The 12780-nt window shown below is 48.2% G+C and overlaps 1 protein-coding gene across 1 annotated transcript in view; it reads right to left on the reverse strand.

Annotated features, from left to right (window-relative positions):
* The window catches only part of pole3 (polymerase (DNA directed), epsilon 3 (p17 subunit)), a 44049-nt gene extending 32722 nt beyond the window's left edge, over nt 1-11327 (reverse strand). The window contains exons 1-2 of the mRNA XM_038782338.1: nt 11238-11327; nt 7476-7550 (exon numbers count right to left, since the gene is read on the reverse strand). Of these exons, the coding sequence (XP_038638266.1) occupies nt 7476-7541 (66 nt within the window). The 5' untranslated portion in view covers nt 7542-7550; nt 11238-11327. The remainder of the gene's footprint in view (nt 1-7475; nt 7551-11237) is intronic.
* Between the last annotated feature and the right edge of the window lie 1453 nt (nt 11328-12780).

The raw sequence follows: 12780 nt of genomic DNA on the forward strand, positions 1-12780 counted from the left end.
GCAAGTACTCTCCTTTGTCATTGTTACCTTCCCCACTGCATCACTACGTGCTTTGGCGTCCTGACTATCGTCTTCCTTAGTTGCTGGACTACAGATCCGGTTCCCATACCCCTGCCAAATTAGTTTAAACCCTCCCAAAGTGTACTAGAAAACCTCCCCCCCAGGATATTGGTGCCCCTCTGGTTCAGATGCAACCCGTCCTGCTTGTACAGGTCCCACCTTCCCCAGAATGTGCTCCAATTATCCAAATACCTGAAGCCCTCCCTCCTACACCATTCCTGCAGCCACGTGTTCAACTGCACTCTCTCCCTATTCCTAGCCTCGCTATCACGTGGCACCGGCAACAAACCAGAGATGACAACTCTGTCTGTCCTGGCTTTTAACTTCCAGCCTAACTCCCTAAACTTGTTTATTACCTCCACACCCTTTTTCCTACCTACGTCGTTGGTACCAATGTGCACCACGACTTCTGGCTGATCACCCTCCCCCTTCAGGATCCTGAAGACACGATCCGAGACATCCCTGGCCCTGGCACCCGAGAGGCAACATACCTTTCGGGAGTCTCGCTCGCGACCACAGAATCTCCTATCTATTCCCCTAACCATTGAATCTCCTATTACTAGTGTTAAAATGGCCCAACTCGCAGCAGCTGTGAGACTGGGAACACGGAAGTAACAGAGCAAGGCTTGTTTCGATAAAACAGTGCATGTCACTGAGTTTGCAGTAGGGCAGCAAGTGATGCTTTCCCTATACAACCCAACCCCGCCCCCAACCAGCAGCGACAGCAACAGTGACTGCGACAGCACTGACGACAGCCACAGCACTCCACGTTATGAGTACCCCCCTGTTTCAGGCTCCACTACCAGCGATTCCGAGCATGACTCTAGTGATCCCTTTGAGATCACCTACATCAAAGCCCATGACCCAGACCCACTGCCCGACGATTACGGATTGAACCCCAGTAGCCCCAACCTCGATACACGAATCTGGCACTGAGACAATTCGTTCAGGCTCATCTGGAACGATGAGATGGACCCCAATTCGCCCCGCGCAGCTTTGGCAAAGTTACTCCAGTTGAGAGTATGGCAGCCGGGAGAAGATGATGACATTGAGTCTGACTCCCACCAAACGAATCCCTTTGCGACTCTGTTCGCTACTGAGAACTGAGGTGTCCAGATGATGGTTAAAAAGGAACCGAAAGAGAGATACGGTGTCCTTTCTAATGGAACCTGCACCATGTTTGTTGCATGTTTGTTTGTATGTGTTTTTGTAAAGTGTTAATTGTTTAGAATTTACACAGTTTTCACAGCCCCACACCACCACTCCTTTAACGCCCTCTGGCGGTTAATGGAGCAGGTTTGTCCACGGACAACCGACTAGCTTATCCGCAGAAACCTCTCAGAACTTACCCAGACATCGGTTCATAACTGTTCTTCTGATTCGACGGAAGAGGCATTACTGCAACCTCCACGACGACCACATTCATACCCGTTCTTGCCGGTTACTCAGGCAGTGGAGAAATGGCACTGGTCCCCGCCCTGCCCGTGGACCCCCTTCTGGTCAGCTACGCTCGGGTAGAGCACATACCGTCCTCCCCGGGGATTCCATCCATTTCTTACCCGCCGCGGCCCATACGCACCTCATTTTGGCTCTTTTAGTTCAAAAGATTTTTGGTTTGTTTCACAGCAACCCTTAGGTTGCTTTCCTCATGCTATTTACATCCTCACGCATTGAGATGGTAAATTGCACAGGCTGCGAGACGGCTCGCACTGTGTCAGAATTTCTAGAATGTCTTGTCCAGCAATTCGGTTTTTTTTTTTAAATGAAGGAGTCACAAATGGTGACCAATTATAAAGGGAAATTGGCAATAAAGGACAGACTGACACGAGATCTTAAGCAAGATAATAACAGGTATTATGCTTGTGTTCACAGGATTCTAGAAACTCGAAGACCAGAAGAGAAGAAAAGAGAAGAAAAAGATGAAGCCGACCTCCATCTTTGTTACATGGATATTAGCGGGATCCCTTCAGTTGCGCGTGGACGCTAATCCCCTCACCCCCACCACACAGGAGGTCAATGATTCCCTCCCCCACAGTACACAGAGCCAGCAACAGTCAGCAGTACCCCGACCTGGTGTGGTACGTTTATCACTTGGTATTCACTTTCATATGTTGTAGAAGCACTTTTAGCACTGGCGATACTTTGCAGTGTCGTGCAGACCATTAGAACAAGGAAATGGCGGAGGAGAGCCTACCGCTCTCGCACCCCAGTATACAGGTTTAGATCCCCTATCTTCGGATTTCACCAGACCCCCGAACCCCTTGACATGGATTAAAGTGCATCCGTTTTTTTGTTTTGTGTGTGTTCATTTGTTTCAATATGTGTTTGACTGCCAAGCCAGAGAAATTTGTATGCTGCTATTTTTGTACAGTTAAGATGTTAGAATATTTTTGAATTGTTTGAGTGAGGATAGTTCATTGAGAATAGTTAGAGGTTCCAGTTTTTTCATTTTGTAATGCATGCCTTAATGCCATAGCGCCCCGTAGAGTTTTTTTGATGATGTATGTATTTTAAACGATTTAGGTAAAACTGTGTTGCATAGTATCGGTCAGTGTAGAGCCTAGTCATGGGTGCCCCGCTTGGTCAGAGAACGAAGACAACGCAGTAATGTGATCCTGCACGCTTCGCGTTGAGGATCATAAGGAGTGAGTGTAGCCACCTGGGGTGGCCACGTCCCGATTTCAAAATGGACACTTGCAAAGAGTAATGGGAAAATTGGACAATGCTAAGAAAACAAGCAGGTGCAAGGTTTGCCTGTGGATTGGAGTTTGCAGCTCCAAGACAAAACCGATACTAGAAGCCATTAGCATAGTAATGAGCTATCTCCGGGGACAAAAGAGAAACATTTAAGCAAACGGTACCAGAGCAGACTCCCCAGCGCCAGTGGAGACTAAAATAAAGGCAGGTCAATGGTCACCTAGGGCCCGCCCAACCATCAAGCAACGACCCCTTTATTGGAGAAAATCAATACAAATGATTAGGACATGGTCCAATTAATTGGGGCCAAGTTCAAGGACTGCCCAAAAGGGTGCGAAGCCCCTTTGGGGTATAAAAAGGAGCCCCTAAGACAGATCGCTCTCTTCTTCGTCACCTTCATCTTGGCCTCGGCTCTCAGCGACGAGAGACCCGCCAAGCACCAGCCAAGTAAGTCTAAAGTCAACGCACGCTACAAGATAGGCGCTCCTAGCTACTATTCTGTACATGTTTGATGCCAGCAGCCTCAGAACTGGACAACGACCATTGTTCCTCTGATTGAGTGGGCATCCGAAGTTAAGTATAGGCTTCGGGTAGAGTTTGTGCATGAGTGTGTATAAACTGTGTGTGCAAATAAATGTGCATTGATTTCAAACTTACTAACTGGTGTAACGAGTGATCAGTATTCGGTTTTGAACCTTGTGGCAGTATCAAAGATACCTGCCGACTCTTGAGCAAGCATAATTAAAACAGAACAAATTAAGGAGAGCATAATGAGCAACATGGGAATACTAGAACCCTAAAGAGTATTGACAGTGAGAGAGATCTTGGTGTACAGGACACAGGTCACTGAAAGGGGAAACACAGGTGGAGAAGGTAGTCAAGAAGGCATACGGTATGCTTGCCTTCATTGGCCGGGGCATTGAGTACAAGAATTGGCAAGTCATGTTGCAGCTGTATAGAATCGTAGTTAGGCCACACTTGGGAGTATAGTGTTCAATTCTGGTCGCCACAATACCAGAATGATGTGGAGGCTTTAGAGAGGGTGCAGAAGAGATTTACCAGGATGTTGCCTGGTATGGAGGGCATTAGCTATGAGGAGCAGTTGAATAAACTCGGTTTGTTCTCACTGGAACAACTGAGGTTGAGGGGCGACCTGATAGAGGTCTACAAAATTATGAGGGGCATAGACCAAGTGGATAGTCAGAGGCTTTTTCCCAGGGTAGAGGGGTCAATTACTCGGGGGCATAGGTTTAAGGTGCGAGGGGCAAGGTTTAGAGGAGATGTACGAGGCAAGTTTTTTTTTTAAACAGAGGGTAGTGGGTGCCTGGAACTCGCTGCCGGAGGAGGTGGTGGAAGCAGGGACGATAGTGACATTTAAGGGGCACCTTGACAAATACATGAATAGGATGGGAATAGAGGGATACGGACCCAGGAAGTGTAGAATATTTTAGTTTAGACGAGCAGCATGGTCGGCACAGGCTTGGAGGGCCGAAGGGCCTGTTCCTGTGCTGTACTGTTCTTTTGTTCTTTGAATACACACATTCTCTACAGTCTCTGGAAGGACATTACCAAGTCTCTGCATTGCAATTCCAATAACAGTTCTCAGCCCACCAGAGGCCATTGTGCTGTGGCCTTAGTCCACTTCATTGTCTGTAACTGATAATGAAAACATATATAGAAACTGTGCTCATTTAAATCTCAGTAGAGAAGTGCCTGGATGTCCAGCATTTTCTCCCCACATGCATAAGAATGTTGAGGCTTGAATGTGTAAGTGGATGGACGCCTGGGTGATATTTCTTTTGTAGGTGTGGAAGTAATCAGAGATGGTGTCATCAGTGACTGGAGACTATGGGAATAGGTCACAAGAGCTAACAAGGTCACAAGAGTGGTTGTGAATAATTCTCTCCAGCTTTGACAAAATCATTCAGACTCAAAATGTCAGCTCCGTTCACTCTCCACGGATGTTGTCAGACCTGCTAAGATTATCCAGCACTTTCTGTTCTCGTTTCAGATTCCATCATCCAAGGTAATTTGCTTTATATTACATGGCCGTAAATATGATTAGGTCAGCTTGTATGCATGCAAAGAATTAGGGAGTACCGAATGGACAGTGTGAAATAATATCCGAGGTATAACTCCAAATTCCTCTGACCAAAAAACGTTTTAGGCAATTTGACATTTACAAATTTACACAGCACGGTGACACAGTGGTTAGCACTGCTGCCTCACAGCGCCAGGGACCCAGGTTCAATTCCGGCCTCGGGTGATGGCCTGTGTGGAGTTTGCACATGTTCCCCGTGCCTGCAGCGGTGTCCTATGGGTACTCCAGCTTCCTTCCACAGTCCAAAGAAATGAAAATGAAATGAAAAATGAAAATTACTTATTGTCACGAGTAGGCTTCAATGAAGTTACTGTGAAAAGCCCCTAGTCGCCACATTCCGGCGCCTGTCCGGGAGGCTGGTACGGGAATTGAACCGTGCTGCTGGCCTGCTTGGTCTGCTTTAAAAGCCAGCGATTTAGCTCAGTGAGCTAAACCAGCCAAATGAAATGCAAATCGCTTATTGTCACGAGTAGGCTTCGAATGAAGTTACTGTGAAAAGCCCCTAGTCGCCACATTCCGGCGCCTGTTCGGGGAGGCTGTTACGGGAATCGAACCGTGCTGCTGGCTTGCCTTGGTCTGCTTTCAAAGCCAGCGATTTAGCCCAGTGAACTAAACAGCCCCCTAATGTGCAGGTTAGGTGGATTGGCCAAGTTAAATTACCCCATAGTGCCCAAAGGTTAGACGGGATTATGGAGTTAGCGCTCCGGGGTGGACCTGGCAGGGTGCTCTTTTAGATTATCATAGAATTTGATTATCATAGAATTTATAGTGCAGGAGGCCATTCGGCCCATCGAGCCTGCACCAGCTCTTGGAAAGAGCACCTACCCAAGGTCAACACCTCCACCCTATCCCCATAACCCAGTAACCCCACCCAACACTAAGGGCAATTTATCATGGCCAATCCACCTAACCTGCACATCTTTGGACTGTGGGAGGAAACCGGAGCACCCGGAGGAAACCCACGCACACACGGGGAGGATGTGCAGATTCCGCACAGACAGTGACCCAAGCCGGAATCAAACCTGGGACCCTGGAGCTGTGAAGCAATTGTGCTATCCACAATGCTACCGTGCTGTCCAGAATGAAAAGAAAAATCACTTATTGTCACAAGTAGGTTTCAAGTTACTATGAAAAGCCCTTAGTCGCCGCATTCCGGCTCCTGTTCGGGGAGACTGGTACGGGAATTGAACCGTGCTGTTGACCTGCCTTGGTCTGCTTTAAAAGCCAGCAATTTAACCCAGTGTGCTAAACCAACTCCATAAAATGTTATTCCGCAGGACATTAGAGGACCAGATGGGTGTTTGCTTTATAATTAGACTTTTAATTCCAGTTTTTTATTGAATTCAAATTTCACCACCTGAAGTGGTGGGATTCTAAACCAGGTCCCCAGAGCATTATCCTGCATTTCTGGTTTACTAGTCCAGCGACAATACCACTACGCCACCACCGCCCACAAGGCGGGTCGGTGCAGACTCAATGGGCCGAATGGCCTCTTTCTGCACAGTCGAGAATCTATAATTCTATGAATTTCAAAGTAGCATTTTCCTTTAAAAATACTCTTAGACAAATGGAATGGCTTGATCTTTTGATCCGTTGCAAATATTTAACCATCACCCCATGACATTCAATGGCATTACATAATTGAATCCCTCTCTATGAACATCCTGGATTACTATTGACCAGAAACTGACTGGACTAGCCATAGCGGCATGGTGGCATAGTGGTTAGCACTGCTGCCTCAGTGCCAGGGACCCGGGTTTAATTCCAGTCTTGGGTGACTGTGTAGTTTGCACTTTTTCCCTGTGTCTGATTTTGGTTTGGGAGGGGCGAGGTAGGTATAGCTAGGGTGTTCCTTCTCGGGTCGGTGCAGATCCGATGGGCCAAATGGCCTCCTTCTGCACTGTAGGAATTCTATGATTCTATTTCACTTAGTGCTATGACCTGCATGAAAATAATGCAATAAAAAATATTCCTTCACAAACCATACGGAAATAAATCTATCCTTTTCCCATTCACCTCTACTATATATATATTAACTAATTAGACTTATCCCATCCTATTCTACATGATTTTTCAAGATAACAGTATTCCAAAGTTATCAGTCTTTTCAATACTTTGTTCACTGACCAGTAACTCCAATGCCGAGTGTCAATTAACCAATTTTAGAAGTAAAATCATGGCAAACATATTTCATTTTCTACCCATCAGTAAACACTAAGAATTCCTGCTTTCTCATTAGACAAACAAATTAGGGCGGCATAGTGGTTAACACTGCTGCATCACAGCATCGAGGATCCGGGTTTGATCCCGGCAATGGGTCACTATCCATGTGAAGTTTGCACTTTCTTCCCGTGTCTGCGTGGATCTCACACCCAAAGATGTGCCTGGTAGGCAAATTGGCCATGCTAAATTGCCGCTTAATTGGAAAACAAAGAATTGGGTACTCTTAATTTATTATCATAAAAAGAAAAACATATTAGGTACTTATCAGTCATTAATTGCACCAAGAATATCATTAATGTCTCGGAGGTATGAAAATGCAATTATCGGTGTTGTGGAATTAAATCTGGGAATTTGGATGCCTGTCTAAACCATGAGAAACTCCATCAGTGCTCACCGCCTCTTTAATAATCCTGGTAATGACTGCATTCGGCAGATTCAAGTCTTCTGGTCTCTCAGCCATCTTTCTCACCTAAATTAGAAACATAGAAACAATTCAGTTTGTTAGAAATGTCACAATCTCAGTGTCTCCCAATCTTCACCCCGAAGGCATTTTTCAGGAAGATGAACACAGCGATCATGGGTTTTATATGGGCTGGGAAAGCCCCGAAGGTGAAGAAGGTCCTTCTGGAACGGGGGCGTGGGGAAGGGAGCTTGGCCCCTCCGAACTTTATTAATTATTATTGGGCAGCTAATATATCGATGGTTAGGTAGTGGAGAGGGGTCAGTGTGGGAGCGAGTGGAGGCAGCATCTTGTAAGGGCACGAGTCTGGAGGCTCTGTTAACGGCACCTCTGCCGTTCTCGCCGGCTCGGTGCTCCACAAGCCCAGTGGTAGTGGCAGCCCTGAGGTGCAGGAGCAATGGAGGCAGCATATGAGACTGGAGGAGGCGTCTGTGTGGTCACCGATCTGTAATAAGCACCGGTTTGCTCGGCTAGACGGGGGCTTTAGGAGGTGGCAGCGGGCAGTGATTGAGAGATTGGAAGATCTCTTCAGCAGAAGAGGGGGGGGGGCAGGGAAAGGGAGGCATGGCAGTGAAGAATACACGTACAGAATACAGGTAGGAAATCTAATAATGAAATGAAAATCGCTTATTATTACGAGTAGGCTTCAAATGAAGTTACTGTGAAAAGCCCCTAGTCGCCACATTCTGGCGCCTGTTCGGGGAGGCTGTTACGGGAATCGAACCGTGCTGCTGGCCTGCTTTCAAAGCCAGCAATTTAGCGTTATGCTAAACAGCCCCTGGGCTGTTTATATGGGTAGTCAGGAGGTAGGGCAGTCATATATATGGGTAGTCAGGAGGTAGGGCGGGGGGGGTGAAAGTATATTACTGTGAGGTTCTTGCGTGTGTCAGACCACTTGGTTGTTTAGTGTTAAAATTACAAATGCTTCAATAAAATGTTTTCTTTAAAAAAAAATGTCACAATCGAGAGACAGCCGAGACATTCCTCTCAACTCCAGAACTACCACTAAACTCTGTGACATTGGCTAAGATGTAATACCTTGGATGTAAATACTGGGGGGATGAGTACTTTTAATTCAAATGTCCAAAAGGCAATACATTCTCAGATGTTTGCACACAGGCTTGCTAGCAAGGGGTTTTACTGGCTTCTCATACTTTATTGGTTGATCGGAGGTACAGATTCATTCCACCATGCACCACTGGGGATGCATTCAACATGGAAGATTCTGTATTGCGATAGATCTGCAGTGGAGAAAAATCCATACTAGGAAAGGTTTGCAGGAGCGTGATCATGGGCAGAAATGTATTTGTGATGGCATAATAATAATCTTTATCATTGTCACAAGTAGGCTTACATTAACACTGCAAGCAATGAATTCAGTAAGAAGTCTTATAACACCAGGTTAAAGTCCAACACGTTTGTTTCAAACACTAGCTTTCGGAGCACTGCTCCTTCCTCAGGTGAGCCTCAGAGCTTCACCTGAGGAAGGAGCAGTGCTCCGAAAGCTAGTGTTTGAAACAAACCTGTTGGACTTTAACCTGGTGTTGCAAGACTTCTTACTGTGCTCACCCCAGTCCAACGCCGGCATCTCCACATCATGGCTAGCAATAAATTAACTGTGAAAATCCCTAGTTGACACACTCCGGCACCTGTTCGGGTACTCTGAGGGAGAATTCATAATGTCCAATTCACCTAACAGCATGTCTTTTGGGACTTGAGGCAGGAAACCGGAGCATCCAGAGGAAACCCACACAGACACGGAGAAAACGTGCAGACTCCGTACATACAGTGACCTAAGTCAATCAAACCTGGGATCCTGGCGCTGTGAAGCAACAGTGCTAACCACTGTGCTACCATGCCGCATACACTGGATGCGATATTTTTACTAGAAGGCAATCTGTTGTAGTCATTGATAAAGTTTGCAACACTAGCTTCAAACCCTCCAATGGCCCAGTGCCCCCCCCCCAGTGATCACTGACAGCCCACCACCCGCCCCCCTCAACAAAGACAGCCCAGCAAACCCCCCCACCTCAGCACTGACAGCCAGCCAACCAACCCCAACCCCCTCTACCCACCAACAGCCTGGCACTGCCCCCCTGGGACTGACAGGCAACACTCTCTTCCTCAACATCAACAGCTAGGCGCAGCCCCACAACCCCCACCACAGCCCTGCGGCATTTACCCACCGAAAGCCCGTCGCCACTCTTGAGCACCTACCCATCAACAGCCTAGCGCACCACCCCCCCCCCCCCCTTTGGAGCCCCATCAATTGCACAGCACCCCACTCCCTGGCACTGAAAGCAATGTGCCAGGCCCCCTCAGCACCGATAGCCTGTTGCCTCCATGCTTGCCACAGACAGCCCAACCGCCCACCCTCAGCACCGACCATCTCACAGCGCAACACTCCCTCAGCACTGACGCTCTGACGGTGCAGCGCTCCCTCAGCTCGGACCCTCTGACAGTGCAGCTCTCCCTCAGTACTGACCCTCTGACAGTGCAGCACTCCCTCAATACTCACCCTCTGGCAGAGCATCACTCCCTCAGCACTGACCTTCTATCAGAGCAGCACTCAGTCAGCACTGACCTTCTGGCAGTGCAGCACTCGTTCAGTACTGACCCTCCAGCAGAGCACTCCCTCAGTACTGACCCCGTGACAGTGCAGCACTCCCTCAGTACTGACCCTCTGACAGTGCAGCACTCCCTCAGTACTGACCCTCTTGACAGTGCAGCACTCCCTCAGTACTCACCCTCTGACAGTGCAGCACTCCCTCAGTACTGACCCTCTGACAGTGCAGCACTCCCTCAGTACTGACCCTCTGACAGTGCAGCACTCCCTCAGTACTGACCCTCTTGACAGTGCAGCACTCCCTCAGCACTCACCCTCTGACAGTGCAGCACTCCCTCAGTACTGACCCTCTGACAGTGCAGCACTCCCTCAGTACTGACCCTCTGACAGTGCAGCACTCCCTCAGTACTGACCCTCTTGACAGTGCAGCACTCCCTCAGCACTCACCCTCTGACAGTGCAGCACTCCCTCAGTACTGACCCTCTGACAGTGCAGCACTCCCTCAGTACTGACCCTCTTGACAGTGCAGCACTCCCTCAGCACTCACCCTCTGACAGTGCAGCACTCCCTCAGTACTGACCCTCTGACAGTGCAGCACTCCCTCAGTACTGACCCTCTGACAGTGCAGCACTCCCTCAGTACTGACCCTCTTGACAGTGCAGCACTCCCTCAGCACTCACCCTCTGACAGTGCAGCACTCCCTCAGTACTGACCCTCTTGACAGTGCAGCACTCCCTCAGTACTGACCCTCTGACAGTGCAGCACTCCCTCAGTACTGACCCTCTGGCAGTGCAGCACTCTCTCAGTACTGACCCTCTGGCAGTGCCGCCCTCCCTCAGTACTGATCCTCTGGCAGTACAGCACTCCCTCAGTACTGATCCTCTGGCAGTGCAGCACTCCCTCAGTACTGACCCTCTGGCAGAGCGGGCTGGTTGCCGGGGCGATCAGTGGATTTTCCCGGCTCTTCCATGCCCAAGGCCTCCTCCTCCACCCCGGGCATGAACGAGCCTCCGACAAAACTGAGCGCGTGAGACAGACGCCATAGCCAGCGGCTAAATTATAAAATGAATAATAATCTCCGGCTAGTTTATAATAACGGCTTGAAAAGGCGCGCGCACACGCTCACTCACCCGGCCGCTTGCTGGAGCGCGGCTTTGAGTCAACCTCTTCCACTTTCACCCCTGACCTCCCTCCAGCCTGTCTGAATGGCTGCCGCCCGGGACACGTGACGCCCGACCATGTGATCCGATCTCGCGCCTGGTTGGCTGACGCTGAGGCCGCCGGAGTGTGGCGGGCGGGCGATTTAAATTAAAACAAGCGGCTCAGCATTCGGTGTCGGAGGGTAATAACGTCCAGTGTCGACTGGTCTAATCCCATGACTACTACTTCACCACCATCTGCACTAATTTCTTAACACCGAGGGTATTTCGTTCCACAGGTTTGTTCTTCTTTGTACAAGGAGACTTAGAGCAGTGAACGCGTCCATTGTATAAAGGGTTTATGGAGTGTTCACAGCACCAAATGGGGCTCTTCGGCCCTCCTTGGCCATCAAGCACCTATCTACCCTAATCCCATTTTCCAGCACTTGGCCCGCCTTGTATCCTATGGCATTTCAAATGCTCATCCAAATGCTTCCTGAATGTTGCAAGGGTGCCTGCCTCTAATCACCCTTTCAGGCAGTGAGTTCCATATTCCCAACACCCTCTTTTCACAAATTTCCTGCCTTAAATCTATGGCGCTCAGTGATTAACTTCTCTCCGAAGGAGAAAAGCTTCTTATCTTCCCTATCTATGTCCCTCAGACTACACCTCAATAAATTTGGATTGAATTGGATTTGTTTACTGTCACGTGTACTGAGGTACAGTGAAAAGTATTTTTCTGCAAGCAGCTCAACAGATCATTAAGTACATGAAAAGAAAAGGAAATAAAGGAAAATACATAACAGGGCAACACAAGATACACAATGTAACTACATAAGCACCGGCATCGGATGAAGCATACAGGGTGTAAAGTTAATGAGGTCAGTCTACAAGAGGGTTGTTTAGGAGTCTGATAATAGTGGGGAAGGAGCTGTTTTTGAGTCTGTTCACGCGTGTTCTCAGACTTCTGTATCTCCTGCCCGATGGAAGAAGTTGGAAGAGATCCTCTTCCCCCTGTCATCTTTGCTCTAAGGAAAACATAAAAACTAGGAGTAGTCCATTCGAGCTGCTCAGCCATTCATATGATTGTGGCTGATCATCCAACTCAGTAACCTGTTCCTGTTTTTCCCCCATATCCTTTGATCCCTTTAGCCCCAAGAACTATATCTATATGGGCTTTGATAAAGAGTCTTCCAGACTCAAAACGTTAGCTCCATTTCCTCTCCACGGATGCTGCCAGACTTGCTGAGATTGTCCAGTATTTTCTGTTTTTGTGTCAGATTCACAGTAATTTGCTTTTAACTATATAGAACATAGAACAGTACAGCACAGAACAGGCCCTTCGGCCCTCAATGTTGTGCCGAGCCATGATCACCCTACTCAAACCCACGTATCCACCCTATACCCGTAACCCAACAACCCCCCCCCTTAACCTTATAACCTTATATCTTAACTCTTTCTTGAAATCATACAATGATTTGGCCTCAACTGCTTTCTGTGTCAATGAATTCCACAGGCTCTTCACTCTGGGTGA

This window comes from Scyliorhinus canicula, chromosome 21, assembly GCF_902713615.1.
Source record: "Scyliorhinus canicula chromosome 21, sScyCan1.1, whole genome shotgun sequence".
Lineage (NCBI taxonomy): Eukaryota > Metazoa > Chordata > Chondrichthyes > Carcharhiniformes > Scyliorhinidae > Scyliorhinus > Scyliorhinus canicula.